The 14,640-nt window shown below is 44.2% G+C and overlaps 1 protein-coding gene across 9 annotated transcripts in view; it reads right to left on the minus strand.

The window, feature by feature from the left end:
- Positions 1–389: 389 nt before the first annotated feature.
- NR2C1 (nuclear receptor subfamily 2 group C member 1) overlaps positions 390–14,640 on the minus strand; it is a 114,897-nt gene continuing 100,646 nt past the window's right edge. For all 9 annotated transcript variants that reach the window (XM_075933450.1, XM_075933426.1, XM_075933460.1 and 6 more), the window contains 2 exons: positions 3,358–3,463; positions 390–1,413 (listed from right to left, as the gene is read on the minus strand). In XM_075933450.1, coding sequence (XP_075789565.1) covers positions 1,239–1,413; positions 3,358–3,463 — 281 coding nt within the window. In that variant the 3' untranslated portion in view covers positions 390–1,238. The remainder of the gene's footprint in view (positions 1,414–3,357; positions 3,464–14,640) is intronic.

Below are 14,640 nucleotides of genomic sequence, written 5' to 3' on the forward strand. Positions count from 1 at the left end.
CCATAAGACATCAAAGTGCAATGATAACTGCAACAGATAAAATAAATGCTGGTTAATGAACAAATGAATATAAAAATAAAAACAATGCCTTTATTTGTCTGTTTTATTGTTTACAATTACCACTAAGAAAACCCAGCCCCCCCTCTTCCAGCTCCTGATCAGAAGCATGGATTTATATTACGAGAAGGGAAAACTATTTATTCTTGAATAAACGGAGGGAAGGAATGTGTTGGAGAGAACAGAAGAACTCCAATTATGGGGCCTCAGGTTATTATAAATAGAAGACTGATGGCCCATCAGTCATAAAACAACCCGTGCTCTAGACTCAATCAGTACTAAAAACTTAATTAGTTAGAAAAATACAAAAGAAATCTGATAGAGTAATAAACTATTTTGGAAAATAGTTTATTCTACTCAGTTTCCCAATGCATAATACAAATAGCTGGTAACTACCAATATACAACACTAGGACATATTAACTCCTCCACATCCAGAATAGCATTAATCTCATTGCCAATAATAGAGATTCACTATGATCAGCTGCATTGAGGTATTAACAGAATATATATATATATATATATATATATATATATATATATATATATATATATATATAAATGTGCATGCTTTCTTTGATTTCCCTGTCTTTTGTATGGTACCAACTGCTTTATAAAACAAGAATTTCAGCTCTTTTCAAAGTAGCTGAAAGAAAAAATGAATTCAATTACAATGGTCTCATTTCAATTGTTATCTTTTTGCCTTTTTAGGATTTTTGACCTTCATGTTCCATAAAAATCAATGAGAATGAATTATAGCAAAACACTGAAAACACAACTCAGAGTAGAAAGTTAATTTATTTTTTCCCTAAAATTAAGTAGTGACACCTTAGTTCAGTCAATGCTCTTCTTCCGCAGTCTTTATTTTCCTATTCATTTTGGGTTTCATAAACAATATTCCAGGTTCATCTATCTACAAAAATAAGATGGATAATTCTTGATTTTCATTAAATGCCAGATAATTTACAAGTCCTTGAAAACCAGGTGAAAAAAGGAAATCATCCTGCATCCTTCAGGACACACTGAAGCATTTCCCAAATGTACTAGAAAGGAGGACTTTTAGCCTTCTTTGAATTTTTAAAAGTTGCTGGGGAAGGCTTATTTGCTATCTCTTGGAGACAGTATGCCATGACTGCCTTGGTGATGTACATCACCTTGGTATAGAATCCATGTTTTCCACATTTACACAGAATGACCAATGATCTGAGAGTTATAGTCTGCCGTCTCCATTCTTAGGATATATGGAATGATGCTGTCAATCTGAACATTTCCAATCAGTCCTGCAAAGAACAACTCTTCTGTGATGTTAGCACTCATCAGTCTGAGAGCAGGCAATCGGAGAAGCAGCCTAGACAGCCTGAAAAACAGGTTTGGCAAAAGAGCATGACACCTTAATAGGCAAAGCAAGGCTTCCTTTTGATGTTCTCCATAGTTATGAGTAAGAAAAAACAGATAAAGCAGCATTTCCCAAACTATGGGCCATAGCCTGGTACAGCGTGGCTGCCGGGAGGGGAGCGGAGCGGGATGGGCTGGGAAGAGGTGCGTGTGTGGGGGAAACCGGCCGCCGGGAAGCAGAGTTGGGGGCAGCGGGGCTGTCTAGCGGAGATTGGGGGCAGCCAGCTGGCTGGCGGAAGCAGAGTTGGGGGCAGCGGGGCTGTCCGGCAGAGATCGGGGCAGGCGGGTGGGTGGCCGGCCGGTGGAAGCAGGACTGGGGGCAGTGGGCGGAGATCGGGGCAGGCGGCAGAAGCAGGGCTAGCTGGGGCGGCTGGCCGGGGGAGATTGGGAGGAGGAGGACTGGAGAACCAGACGCCTGAAGCAGGGCTGGCCAGGGGCAGTGGGCTGGCCAGGGGAGATCATGAGGAGAAGGACGGGAGAACCAGCCACCGGAAGCAGGGCTGGACGGGGGCAGCGGGGCTGGCCAGGGGAGATTGGGAGGAGAAGTAGGGGGGGAAGGGAGGGAAGTGAATCAGCCAGTGGGAAGAGTACTGACCCGGGCATACGAGTGAGTCCGGCCCCAGGGATTTCATTTTGCCCTCCCCCACCCATACTCTCCCTCGAGTAGTTGCGAAGTGCCTGGCTGGTAGACACACTCACGCAGCATGAACACATCTACCAGCCAGGCAGTTCACAGCTACAGACTGATACATCTAATAATAATAAAACTTACCTAATTAGAAAATACTGGACATTTTATATGTCCGGTATTTTCTCAATTTGTTTCCCAGACAGAACCCTCAAATACCGCACTGTCCGGTACAAAACTGGACACCTGGCAACCCTACCCCTCCTTGCACCTTCCCACCTAGCCAGATACCCTACCCCCAATCTGCTCCTGCTCCCGCCTCTTGGAGTGCCCATGTGGCACCGGGCCCCCAAGCCCTGGCCCAGGCTGGGCGGAGGATGCAGCTGGGTGAAACACTGAACATTTATTCATTTTTAATTCCTTTTTTATATGTGCTTATATTTTTGGGCTGCAAAAAACAGTATTGAAAAAAAAACGGGTTCCAATTAAAGTAAAAAGTTTGGGAAACCCTGGTCTAGCCAGCTTTCTATTCATCTTACAGTCTACTTATACAATCCATATTCCCTTAACTTGCTGGCAAGAATATTGTGGGTGACCGTATCAAAAGCTTTGCTAAAGCTTGCACTGGGGGCTTTGGGAGGACCAGAAACAAATTAGTTGAATATCCATCAGCTGCTTAATGAATATGCGAATATGCAAATGACTGTTACCGGTCCTCCAAAAGCTCATGAATGGATTTACTGGTCCCCGTGTCAAAAAGTTTGGGAACCCCTGACATAAAGGAATACATTTTTGATCATGGTTCAATAAAAACCCAGTTCTTAGGAAGTCTAGTATTGTTTTTATAGGCATGAAAGACTGATCACGTTTTAAATTAAGCCAGTATTTAATTCATAACCAGCCATATATGTGACAGTAGCACAAAGATTTTAATAGGCATTTCAATATATGCAGGTGGTACAACTCGTTTAAAAATTGATGGTTTGAGGGAACTGCAGCAAGCAAAAGAAAACAAATGGAAGATCTGGTTTCAAAGTGACAGGTATGTACGATTAAAAAAAATTAGATACAACTGCATAAAGTTTAACTTTTACATGTAAACTGCAGCAAGTTATTTTATACATACAGTGACTAAAAGTGGGATTAAAGTTTGTCAACACTTTTCACATAATTGATTCTCACATTTCTTAAAACAAACTACTTCACAAATTAAGGTAATGGACACTCTGAAGGGAAAAAAAAGATAAATCAAGCATGTAATGTATATAGTTTACGTACCTGTAGGTATCATCTGGATATGCTTTTGTTACATAGTCTTGAAATTCCATGTAAGCCTTTTCTTGAAACTTTTCAATCTGTATCACATTTTCTAGACCCGGATGATCTGAAACAATGTATATTGTTATACCTGTTCTGGATAAGATGCACAAAACAAAAACAAAGCCCATCTGGTACAGTCATCCTATTAATTCTTTTGCTACTGTAGCAATGTCTGGTTTTCTGACAATTTTGAGGTTGGTCATCTCCTCTTATTAGGATTCTTTTCTTAAATGTTGGAGATCTATTTGAGTTGCTCAGATAAATATATTAAACTGCTCTAGGAATCCAAGCAAATGCAGTTCTTGCCATATCTAAAATTATTTACATAATCTTATTCACATTTGATCTAGTCTTATTTCTGCATTGATAAAGAACATAACATTATTCTAATATGTTGACAATTCATTGGTTAGTTGTGCACTTAAACACTACATGGAGTCTGCCACACCAGACTCGGTTTACTTTACTTCTTCTCAGGAACTAACAGAGCTAATTATCTACTCAGACCCACTCCCCCTCCTGAAGACCAATTCCTCTCAAGTCAACTAGCCATTCTAATTCAACTCTACACACATGAAGGGTAGCTGGTTTCCCCCTAAACCTGAGTCAGTGTTGATGCCTTGTTGTATTAGCATGGCATGCAGGAGGTTTCCTGCACCCCCTCACCCTGTGCCTGTAATTTGTATGCAGCTATTTCCTGCCTATATAGTCAGTAGGGCTACACACCCTGCTCCTGTCACCCACTGTTGTCTTACTGTGCAGTGTGCGCTGTGGAGCGAGAGGCGACATTAGCCAGCATGAGTAGTGCACGCATTTTACCACTGCTCTGTCCTCACTGACAGAAAGAGGTGATCAGACATGAATTAAGCGAATCAATTTTTTTTTGTTAATCTCAAGGGGTATGTCTACACTACGGCGCTAATTTGAACTAACTTAGTTCGAATTAGTTAATTCGAACTAATATAATTCGAATTAGCACAGCTAGACCTAAAAACTAGTTCGAATTAGCGTTTTGCTAATTCGAACTAGCATGTCCACATTGAGTGGACCCTGAACAGAGGTTAAGGATGGCCGGAAGCAGTGCCGGCAGGGCATCAGAGTAGAACTTAGAGCGTGGAGCTGCTGTCTCAGGCTAGCTGAGAGCTGTGCTTAAAGGGACCCGACCCCCACCCTGGACAGACAGTTCTCAGGGGTGCCCCACTTGCAAAGCAGTCCTGGCTTGGATTGCCTGGAGGACCCACACTGGGCACATCACAGCACTCGGCCATCAGACCGGCTGCACTTGCCGCAGGCTGCCATCTGGGGAGAAGGGGCAATTGGGGGGCTGCAGGAGAGGTTCCACCCCCAGAAGCCTGCAGAGCCAGCCCAGTCCTCCCCATCGGGGGCTCGTACCCCATTCCTCCCTCACCTCCTTCCACTTACCCCTCCCTAGCCCCCCTTTCTGATGTACAAAATAAAGGACAATTGTGTTCAAAAATAGAATCTCTCTTTATTGAACAAAACTGGGGGAGACTGGGAAAAGGAGGTGGGAGAGGGGAAGAGAGAGGGTGAGAGAGGGGAGGGCAACTACAATGATGAGAGGTTTGGAACAGGTCCCATATGAAGAGAGGCTAAAGAGACTGAGACTTTTCAGCTTAGAAAAGAGGAGACTGAGGGGGGATATGATAGAGGTCTATAAAAGCACTAGTGGGGTAGAGAGGGTGCACACAGAAAAGTTCTGCATTAGTTCCCATAATAAAAGGACTAGAGGACACCAAAGGAAAGGAATGGGTAGCAGGCTTCAAACTAATAACAGAAAGTTCTTCGTCACAAAGCAAATAGTCAACCTGTGGAACTCCTTGCTGCAGGAGGCTGTGAAGGCTACAACTAGAACAGAGTTTAAAGAGAAGTGAGATCAATTCATGGAGGTTGGGTCCATGGAGTGGTATTAGCCAGGGGGTAGGAGTGGTGTCCCTGCCCAAGGTTTGTGGAAGGCTGGAGAGGGATGGCACGAGACAAATGGCTTGGTCACTGTCTTTGGTCCATCCCCTCCAGGGTCCCTAGGGTTGGCCGCTGTCGGCAGACAGGCTACTGGGCTAGATGGACCTTTGGTCTGACCCAGTACGGCCATTCTAAGATCAGGGCTCAGGGTCGGGGGTCTCAGTGGACCACCTTGATTTTCATGCAAACCTGCTCCTGGGTGGCCAGGCTGGCAGCTCTCTTGCCCTAGACGGCCGCTTTCCTGTGCCTAGTGCGGAGGTCGTGGACGAGGTCCATGATGTCTGCACTGGACCAGGCGGGTGCCCGCCTCTTGCGGTCCTGGGCAAGCTCCCGGGAGCCGCCAGCCTGGTCCCGGGAAGAGGGGGAGGGCTGGGGGGCATCGGGTGGCTGGCTCGAGCCGTGCCAGGTGCAGGGTCTGCTGGCTGGGTGCTGGCAGGCTTGCACCTGGCATGGGCATCGTAGCCAGCCCGTGCCCCTTTAAGGGGGCCAGGGCCAGGAGGGGGGCAATAGAGTTTCCCTGGTGTTGGCCAGAGTGGCCACCAGGGAAATCTGGGGAGGGCTAGCCTCTCACTAATTCGAATTAAGGGGCTACACACCCCTTAATTCGAACTAGTAAGTTCGAACTAGGCTTAGTCCTCGTACAATGAGGTTTACCTAGTTCGAACTAAGCGCTCCGCTAGTTCGAATTAAGTTCGAACTAGCGGAGCACTAGTGTAGCGCCTATCAAAGTTAATTCGAACTAACGTCCGTTAGTTCGAATTAACTTTGTAGTGTAGACATACCCTAAGGTACTACAGGGTCACTCATTGTTTTTTAACTTTTTTTTTTAAAGATCAAGTTGTTTTTATACTCAGCCTGAACCTGACACACGTAATCAGATGCCATTGGGTTTAGATTCATTTGGAAGGTTTTACGATTCCCTCAAACCCAGTATTTTATAGATCAGTTATATAAACATCCTGTCCTGTCTAACAATCCCTCAATTTCTTAACTCCATATACCATATATAAAGCATGGTTCCAAAGTAAGGTGCACAAGGGAAGGTCAAGTGTGGTTGTGTAGAGGCAACATGTTTTGAAAGCAAGTTACTGCTGGAAATAAATTATTTTTTTCTCTTCATGACATTACTTTCAGAGCCCAATGACAGGTGGTTAGCTAGTAATGAACTCCCTAAAAAGCAGGCCGAGGAATTCTGCTAGTTTAACAATAACTAAAGCACTACCCTGCTGATACTACTGTGTATTCTTGATACCATGTGGAAAGAAAAGCCATTTGTGAATGGAAGAACTGAATTCCATATAGCTGCCACACACATTTCAGATAAGGGCACACTGTAATACATTCCCACTGAAGCTGCCATCCCACTAGGTCAGTTAGCTCAGAGACACTGAAGGCACAGAAATATCAACTACACAATTTGATTGGATTAAGACTACCAGAGACACTTATGACACACAAGTGTCAGGAGAAATAACTGGAAACACAGGAAACTGTGGCAAGGCTTTGACATTTGAACAAACTTTTAAAACCTGTTCCATTCGACAATTTAGACTTCTTAGTGAAATGTTTTCCAGACTCCCAATCGCTTGATCTCTTCAGACATGGACAAAACATCCTGTGCTAAAACCTAGCAGTCATGATGCCAAGTAAAGGCCTTGATGGATTTTTGTATCACTTTGTTGCTGTGTAAGCACAAGATACATCAACACAGAGTGGGTGAATGAATAATTTTTGGATAGAGAAGCAAGTCTACCACTTGACATGAACTATTGCTTTGTAAAACGAGGCTCTTATGAGCCAGTTGTGCCCTGAGGAAGACTTTGATGAATCACATAAGTTGCAGATACCATCAAGCACTTGATGAAAACATGAGGGCAATACTTCATATTAGTTGTGACTGGCACACCTCTCATCAGGTACTTCTCATGGGTCTTATCTATATGTAGAAGCAATCATATTAAATATCAAGGATACAAATCAGTCTGGAAGTTCTAAAGCAAGGATTTGCTCCCTAGAGGAAACAGGCAATTTTACTTTCCTTCAGTATCTGTTCAATATAAGAAGCTCAGAATAGGGGTAGGCCTTCACTTTTGAAACTTCTTTCTTTTTGACACTTTTCTCTCAGAGTGACTTCTGTTTCCAACATGTCCTTTTCTACTACTATTTTTTCAATAGAGGGATAAAAAAAAACCCAGAAGGACCCCTTTCACTGATCTTTAGGACTTAACTGCATGAGGAAATGGCCTATCATACCTATAAATATTAGAACAAAGAATCCTACAAGACTGGGGAAGTAGGGTTGCCAGATGGTTTAACAAAAAATACCGAACACTCCCCCTCCAAAAAAAAGGGGAAAATCTTCTGTTAAGGAAAAAAAAAGGGGAGACCAAAGTTGTTGAGGGAGGGGAAAAAAAATCAGCATGGCCCCTTTAAGAGGCGGCTTTTTTTTTGCTGGCGGCCATTTTGTTTTTCTGTTACAGCCCGTGGAAACAGGTAAGCGGAGGGATAGGGGAGCATCTGGGGGGAGAGAGGGGCCTGAGCCTCGTTGTTGAGTATGTCATAGGGTTTCCTGGTGTCTAGTATTTTTGCCTGGCAGGGGAGGGGGGAGCCAGAAAATACCGGACATTTTAGGTGTCCGGTATTTTCAGGGTTTTTTTTTTTTACACCGGACAGGAGGCGAAAATACCGGACTGTCCGGGTCAATACCAGACACCTGGCAAACCTATGGGGAAGAGAAAGAAGGATGAGAACTGGGTTACCCAAAATTCACTCAAGGTTCTCAGTCACATCTTCAAACTTGCTGCTTACATGCAATGCCACCAGTAGCTGAAATTACTGAGGCAGAAAATAACACCTTTTCTCACTTCTAAAGACAAAAGAGCTTCCCAAATTGTGTCTGTTTGCTGGTACCACCATTCCTGAGTCCAAAAAAATCTCTTCAACACTACAGCTACTCTTCAATCATAGCCAAAGAGCTGGTTATTGTGTCCATGATATCAAGAGAAGCCACCAGAGAATTTCTGGAAACCCCCTAGTCTTTCTGGTATAAATCAAGGAATTCCTTGTTTTGGGTCCAATTAACAGTTCTTGACCAGAACAAAACATCCTATCTGGCCAAAAGTCTAGCAATTTGGTATCTATGGTTGTGTCTACACAGCAGCATTATTTTGGAAAAATGGCCATTATTCCAAAATAACACAGCAATTCCATTATTGAAATAACGGACGGCTTATTCCAACATTTGTAAACCTCATTCCACGAGAAATAACGCCTATTTCAAAATAGCACCAACCCAGGGAGATTCAAAGTAATTACTCCACATTGCCTCCTGGGGCTCTAAACTGAGGTAAGTGCATCCACAATAGGGGACCTTGCCTCAGACTAATTTTGATGCTTCCCTGTAGTATAGACATGCCATTGTGAAATAAGCTATTTCTGAGAATTTCTTCAGGAAGAGCTTATTTTGAAATAAGCCTGTAGTGTAGACGTACCCTATGTGCCCACGTTACAATAACACTACACTAGCTCTAGATTTGCTAGGAGCCTTTCACCTTCTTTGCAGAAGGCTTCTTTGGGGAGGAGAGAGAGGAGACAATGTTCATCTTCCATCATCATATCATCATACAGCCCCAGAACCAAAAGCTCCAAAGGATGCATTACATGTATGGTTGAAATTATGTTCACTTAGAGGCAGAGCTGCAGCAGACTGGAAAAACACCAGTTTTCTCAGTTCCAGGAAATCTATAGCACTAATACTGAAAAGGGCAGGAACCCTGGATCCAATGATTGCTGTTCCATATGGCAACCTGCAGCACATGCACCACAGAATCCTCACCAGAGTACATCTTTCTCTCACAGTATAGTTTTTTTAGAATGAACACGGCACAATATGTACCTTCTTTGGCTTCATCAGAAGAATTCGGGTCTTTAGCTGAAGGAATGTGTTTCATGAGCCTGGGATTTTATGGTAAGCATTAGCACTAAGGAAGGCTTATTGTCCACATTACTTGTGTCTGGGAGGCTTTGTCTACACTGCCATTAGAAAATATGCTAATGAGCGACTCATTAGCATAAGTCACGATTTCATCAGCATATTTCCTGCCGTTTCTTTTTGTGCAAAAAGAAGCACTGTGAATTGGGTTGTTTTTGCGCAAAACAGGGTTTTGCACAAGAAGAAACGGCAGGAAATATGCTAATGAGATCACGACTTATGCTAATGAGCAGGGCTCGACAGATCAGTGAATCTACTCGCCCGGGGTGAGATTTCAGCCAGTCACCCTGTTCACCAGCGGTGTGTGCATGCGCAATGCAGGTCTTGTGCATGCGCAGTGCGGGGCTGGTGAGTAGATTTAGTCACGGTTTGTCAAGCTCTGCTAATGAGTCCCTCATAAGCATATTTTCTGCTGAAAAAACTGGCAGTGTAGATGAAGCTGGAAGGTCTATCATACTCTTGCACTATCAAAGTTTTGTAATAGCAGATTCTAAAATGGAGTCTTATGGTATTTTGGAACCTTTTCATGTCTACCTCAAGCACTGCACTTTGTGAGGTAAGAGGAATCTCTTTAAAATCCCATTCTTTCAGATGGGCATTCCATTGTGAGCTAGACCCAAGACACCTAATATATATATAAAAACTAACAAGTAAAAAAAAGCCTGTCAAACCTTTTAGCTTAAACCTAACACAAACAATTAAACTATTTACAACTAGATGTGCATGTATAAGATTAGATAAAAGAAGAATTTGTGTCTGTCATTGTTCTGGATGGCAGATTGTGGAAGTTGAAGGGAGAGGGTAATTTATTTCTACAGCCGAAGGAGCTTTGGGCTTTAGGAAACTGTGCGCATCCCATAATTGCCATCTGCTGTTTGAAAAGCTTCCATGCCGAGGCATGTGACTTCTACACACTGGGATTCTGTTTAAGTAATGTCATGATGAATGTAGAGGCATAGTATCATGGTGTATGTAGGCAGTTAGTGAGGGGCCTTCCTGCTTATTACTTCCTGTTCGTTTCCTAGTTCTTGCTGCTGAACTCGGTATTCCAGTTCTCATTCATGTGTGTACCTAGTGTTGGGCAGGCCTGGGCAAAATACAGCCAGCAGGCTGCATCCAGCCCACCAAGTCACCTGATCCAGCCTGCAGTGGCAGTGGAGAGCCCAGGACAGGCTCCTCTGGTTGCCCTGCAGCCCCACACACTGCTCAGAAATGCAGCTGTGGGGTACTTTCTCTTTATGAGCCTGGAAGAAATGGGGGGAAGATTTAGATGCTGCTCCTGCTCCAGCATAATCCCACTGTCCAGTTTCTAGCCAGAAATTGGACAATGGGAACTGCCTGTTTGAACAACAGGCAGCCACAAAGCACAACCCTCCTCTCCTCCTGCTCAGTTACGCACTCAAGCACATGGTCAGGCAGGCAGAAACCTTTAGCTCGGTAGGCAGGCTTGTTGGACTGCTGGCTGGTAAGTCTTCTGGCCAGAGCCTGCCTCTGGCACCCCAGCCGCTTCCTTCCCAACCCTCTGGCCCACTACTCCATATGTCCAAACCTTTTACCACCCTCTTGCACTCATATACCCCTCCCTTATCTGGCACCCCAATCTCCTGCCCAAGATCACAATCCCCTCCTACCGTAGGCCACATCCCAAAACCCTGCACTCCAGTCCCCTGTCCTAGGTCACCACTGCCTCTAACCCAAAATCAGACCTTCTCCTGCACCCCAATCCCTTACCCCAAGCTCCCTTCTGCACCCAACCTCGATCCCAGACCCCACACCATTAATATAATGAAAGAGAGCGGCCCTCAACCGCTTCCTAAAATCTTGGGAGTGCTGCCCCCACATAAAAAATTATTACCCACCCCTGGTGTTGAATGCGTTAGGCTGAAGACAATGGAAAAAACCTTAACATGAAACTAGAACATTTTCCAGTCCAAGTGATGAATGATTAATTCCCAGTGTTTAAACAATATATAATGAAGTGCTGTATGAAACAGATATAACCGCTATATTTTTATTGTCCATGGATACAGCACACATAGTAAAGGCTACACAGCAGTTGCCTTCTATTCCTCAAGGTTCACAATCTACTGAAATAACATGCATAGGATACAAATTATTATGCTATTAGCATAGATGCTAAAATGATACTACTGACAGAGTGGTACCAAGGTGATTTAGTGACTTTTTAAAATTCACCACTATTGGATATCAGTTTCAGGAAAGGTAGAGCAATAAGACGACATATTTGTTATTGTTGCTTTTATAAGATTTATAAGACAAATGAATAGATAGCAGACTTGCTCAGCAAATACCCCTGAGTAAAAAACTGCTCTAAATACAGAAAAATACCTGGCAGATCATGTTTCCTTATAGCAATTTTTGTTGTTTTCTTTTTTATTATAAATCTTTGGATCTGTAAACAATGGATGAAAATCTTGGGGTCAAGAGATCATATCTTTGTGTAAATCAAATTACACACAAAAGACTACATTAAAAAATGGTAAGGTAGCAAAGTCAAGTGCTCAAAAGTTAGGAAAGCCAGAATTAAGGTTAATTTGGTCCTTGGGTGTATATGTAGCATGAGACAGTGTTTAATCACAGCGTTACATGATCACACATTACATTCACAGGGTCCACATGCGTCAAACAGTAAATATGATAGACCAGCGTTTCCTAAACTATGGGCCACAGCCCGGTACCGGGCCGCAGGAAAAAAATACCAGGCCTCAGTGTAGTTGCCAGGGTGTTCCGGGCTCCCCGAGTGCCTGTGTGGCACCGGGTATGCCAAGCCCTTGGCTGGCCTGGGCATAACCTGCAGCCTAATGTTCCGGCTCCCGGCAGAGGCGTAGCTTTGGGGGGGGGGGGGGGGGGGAGAAGGAGGAGGAGGGGAGCCGGCCACTGGAAGCAGCACTAGACATGGGAATCGGGGTGGGCTTTGGAGATTTGGGGTGGGGGGCAGCCAGCGGAAGAAGAGCTGGCCAGGAGATCGGGAGGAGGAGTAGGGGAGAAGCTGCTGCCGGAAGCAAGGCTTGCCTGGGGCATCGGAGCTGGCCAGGAGAGACTGGGGGGGCAGCAGAAGCAGGACTCCTAGGGGTCGCGAGGTTAGGGGTAGGGAGCTGGCCTGGGAAGATGTGTGGGGGGGGCGGGGGGGGGGCGAAAAGCGGCAGCCGGAAGCAGGGCTGGATCAGAGGCACAGCGGGGGGAGGAGCGGGACTGACCCCGTCATATGTAGATTTCGGGGCGCTCCCCCCCCGCCCGGAAAGCATGAGTGAGTCCGGCCTGGGGATTCTATTGTGTCCCTGACCCCCATCCCCTTGAGTAGTTGCGAACTGGCTGGATGGTAGACACACTCATGCAGCCTGAGCACATTTAGCAGCCAGGCAATTCGAAACTACAAACTGATACATCTAGTAATAATAAAATGTACCTAATGAGAAAATATCAGACGTGTTATATGTCTGGTATTTTCTCAGTTTGTTTTTTATGTGTTTATATTTTTAGGATGCAAAAAACAGTACTGAAAAAAAAAGGGTTCCAACTAAAGTAAAAAGTTTGGGAAACCCTGGTCTAACCAGTTTTCTGTCCATCTTACACTCCATTTACCCAATCCATATTCTTTAACTTGATGGCAAGAATATTGTGGGTGACCATATCAAAAGCTTTGCTAAAGCTGACACTGGGGGCTTTGGGGCCAGAAACAACTTATTTGAATATCAATCATTTGATTAATGAATATGCAAATATGCAAATGAATATTACTGGTCCTCCAAAAGTTCATGAATGGATTTACCGGTCCCCGTGTCAAAAAGTTTGGGAACCCCTGTGATAGACCATGATACTCAATATTTTATCTTACTTTTTTCAATGTGTGCTGCTTCCCCTCGCCCCCTTCCCAATTATTTACTGCACACTATTCAAATCCTGGCTTTGAACATAGTATTATTTATTTCTTCATTAAGTTTTCTGTGTTTCTAATCACTAATATCTGAGTATTTCACAAACATTAATTTAATTTCATAACCTCCCTTCAAGATTAGAGAGTGGTATTACCCCTCTCCCATTTTGCACATGGGGAACTGAGGAACAGAATTATTAAGGTCAGAATTATCCACTAATTTTGAATGCCCATTTGATGTACTTAGGGCCTGATTTTTCAATGCATTATATAGCAGAACACCTTCAAAGACCTTATTCAAATAACACCTTCTGCTGACTTCTGTGGCAGCTGAGAGTGATCAGTATTTCCACAAATCAGGGCCCTTGGTTTCATTTTGGGCCTTCAGTAAATAAGGAACACGTAATTAGTGATAAACAATGAAAAGTTTGGTTAAGCGACATGCCTGCCATCACACTGGAGCAGAGGCAGGGATATAAGCTCATTCTCTAAGATAGCATTCAACATCCTTAACCATGAAACTATCCTCTCTATCCCTGCTTTCCCTGCTTTATTCACTGCACCCCTTCCAACTTCCACAACAAATGAGGCAGGAGTTGTACAGACAACAGCCTCCTTTATGTATAACATCAAATCATTCCCATAGCAGGTCCACCCTGTGCACTGAATGGGAAGGAGTCCTGTGGAAATAATCATATGTGATCATATGATTAGATCAGTGGTCTCCAAACTTTTTACACCCAAGATCACTTTTTAAATGACAGACCAAGCCAAGATCTACTGCCCCGCCCCTTCCTTGAAGCCCCGCCCTCTCTATTCTCCTCCTCTCCATCACTTGCTATCCCCAATCCTTATACTGCTGCTTATTTTTTTTTTATTATTATTATTCTTTAGGAAGAGGGTTTTCCAACATTTGGCCTGTCTACATTGGACCAAATGTCAGAAAAAAAAACCTTCTTTTGGAAAAGAGGAATATAGGGGTGACCAAAAGAGCCTGTTTGCTCTTCCACTAAAAAAGCGGAAGAACAAACGCAACCCTGGATACAGAAGAGTTTTTCTGGGATATCTCCAGAATCCTGAAAAACTCCTGCAGTCTAGCTGGACCCTTGCTGTGTTGAGACAGGATGTGTAGGCTCTGGGGTGGGAATGAGGGATTTGGGTGTGGGAAAGGGTGAGAGGTACAAGCTCTGGGAGGAAATCTGGATGCAGGAGGAGGTGGAGAAGGGGACATTGGCTCGGGGAGGGGGCTCCAGGCTGGGCAGTGTTGGGATACTAAGCAAGCCACAGGCTTGTGGATGTGAGGGTGCAGGAATTTGGGTTGGGGTATGTGAGGGGCTGAGGGCATGAGGTTCCAGTGTTTGATAGGCTCAGATCT

The sequence above is a fragment of the Pelodiscus sinensis genome, chromosome 1, assembly GCF_049634645.1.
Source record: "Pelodiscus sinensis isolate JC-2024 chromosome 1, ASM4963464v1, whole genome shotgun sequence".
NCBI lineage: Eukaryota > Metazoa > Chordata > Testudines > Trionychidae > Pelodiscus > Pelodiscus sinensis.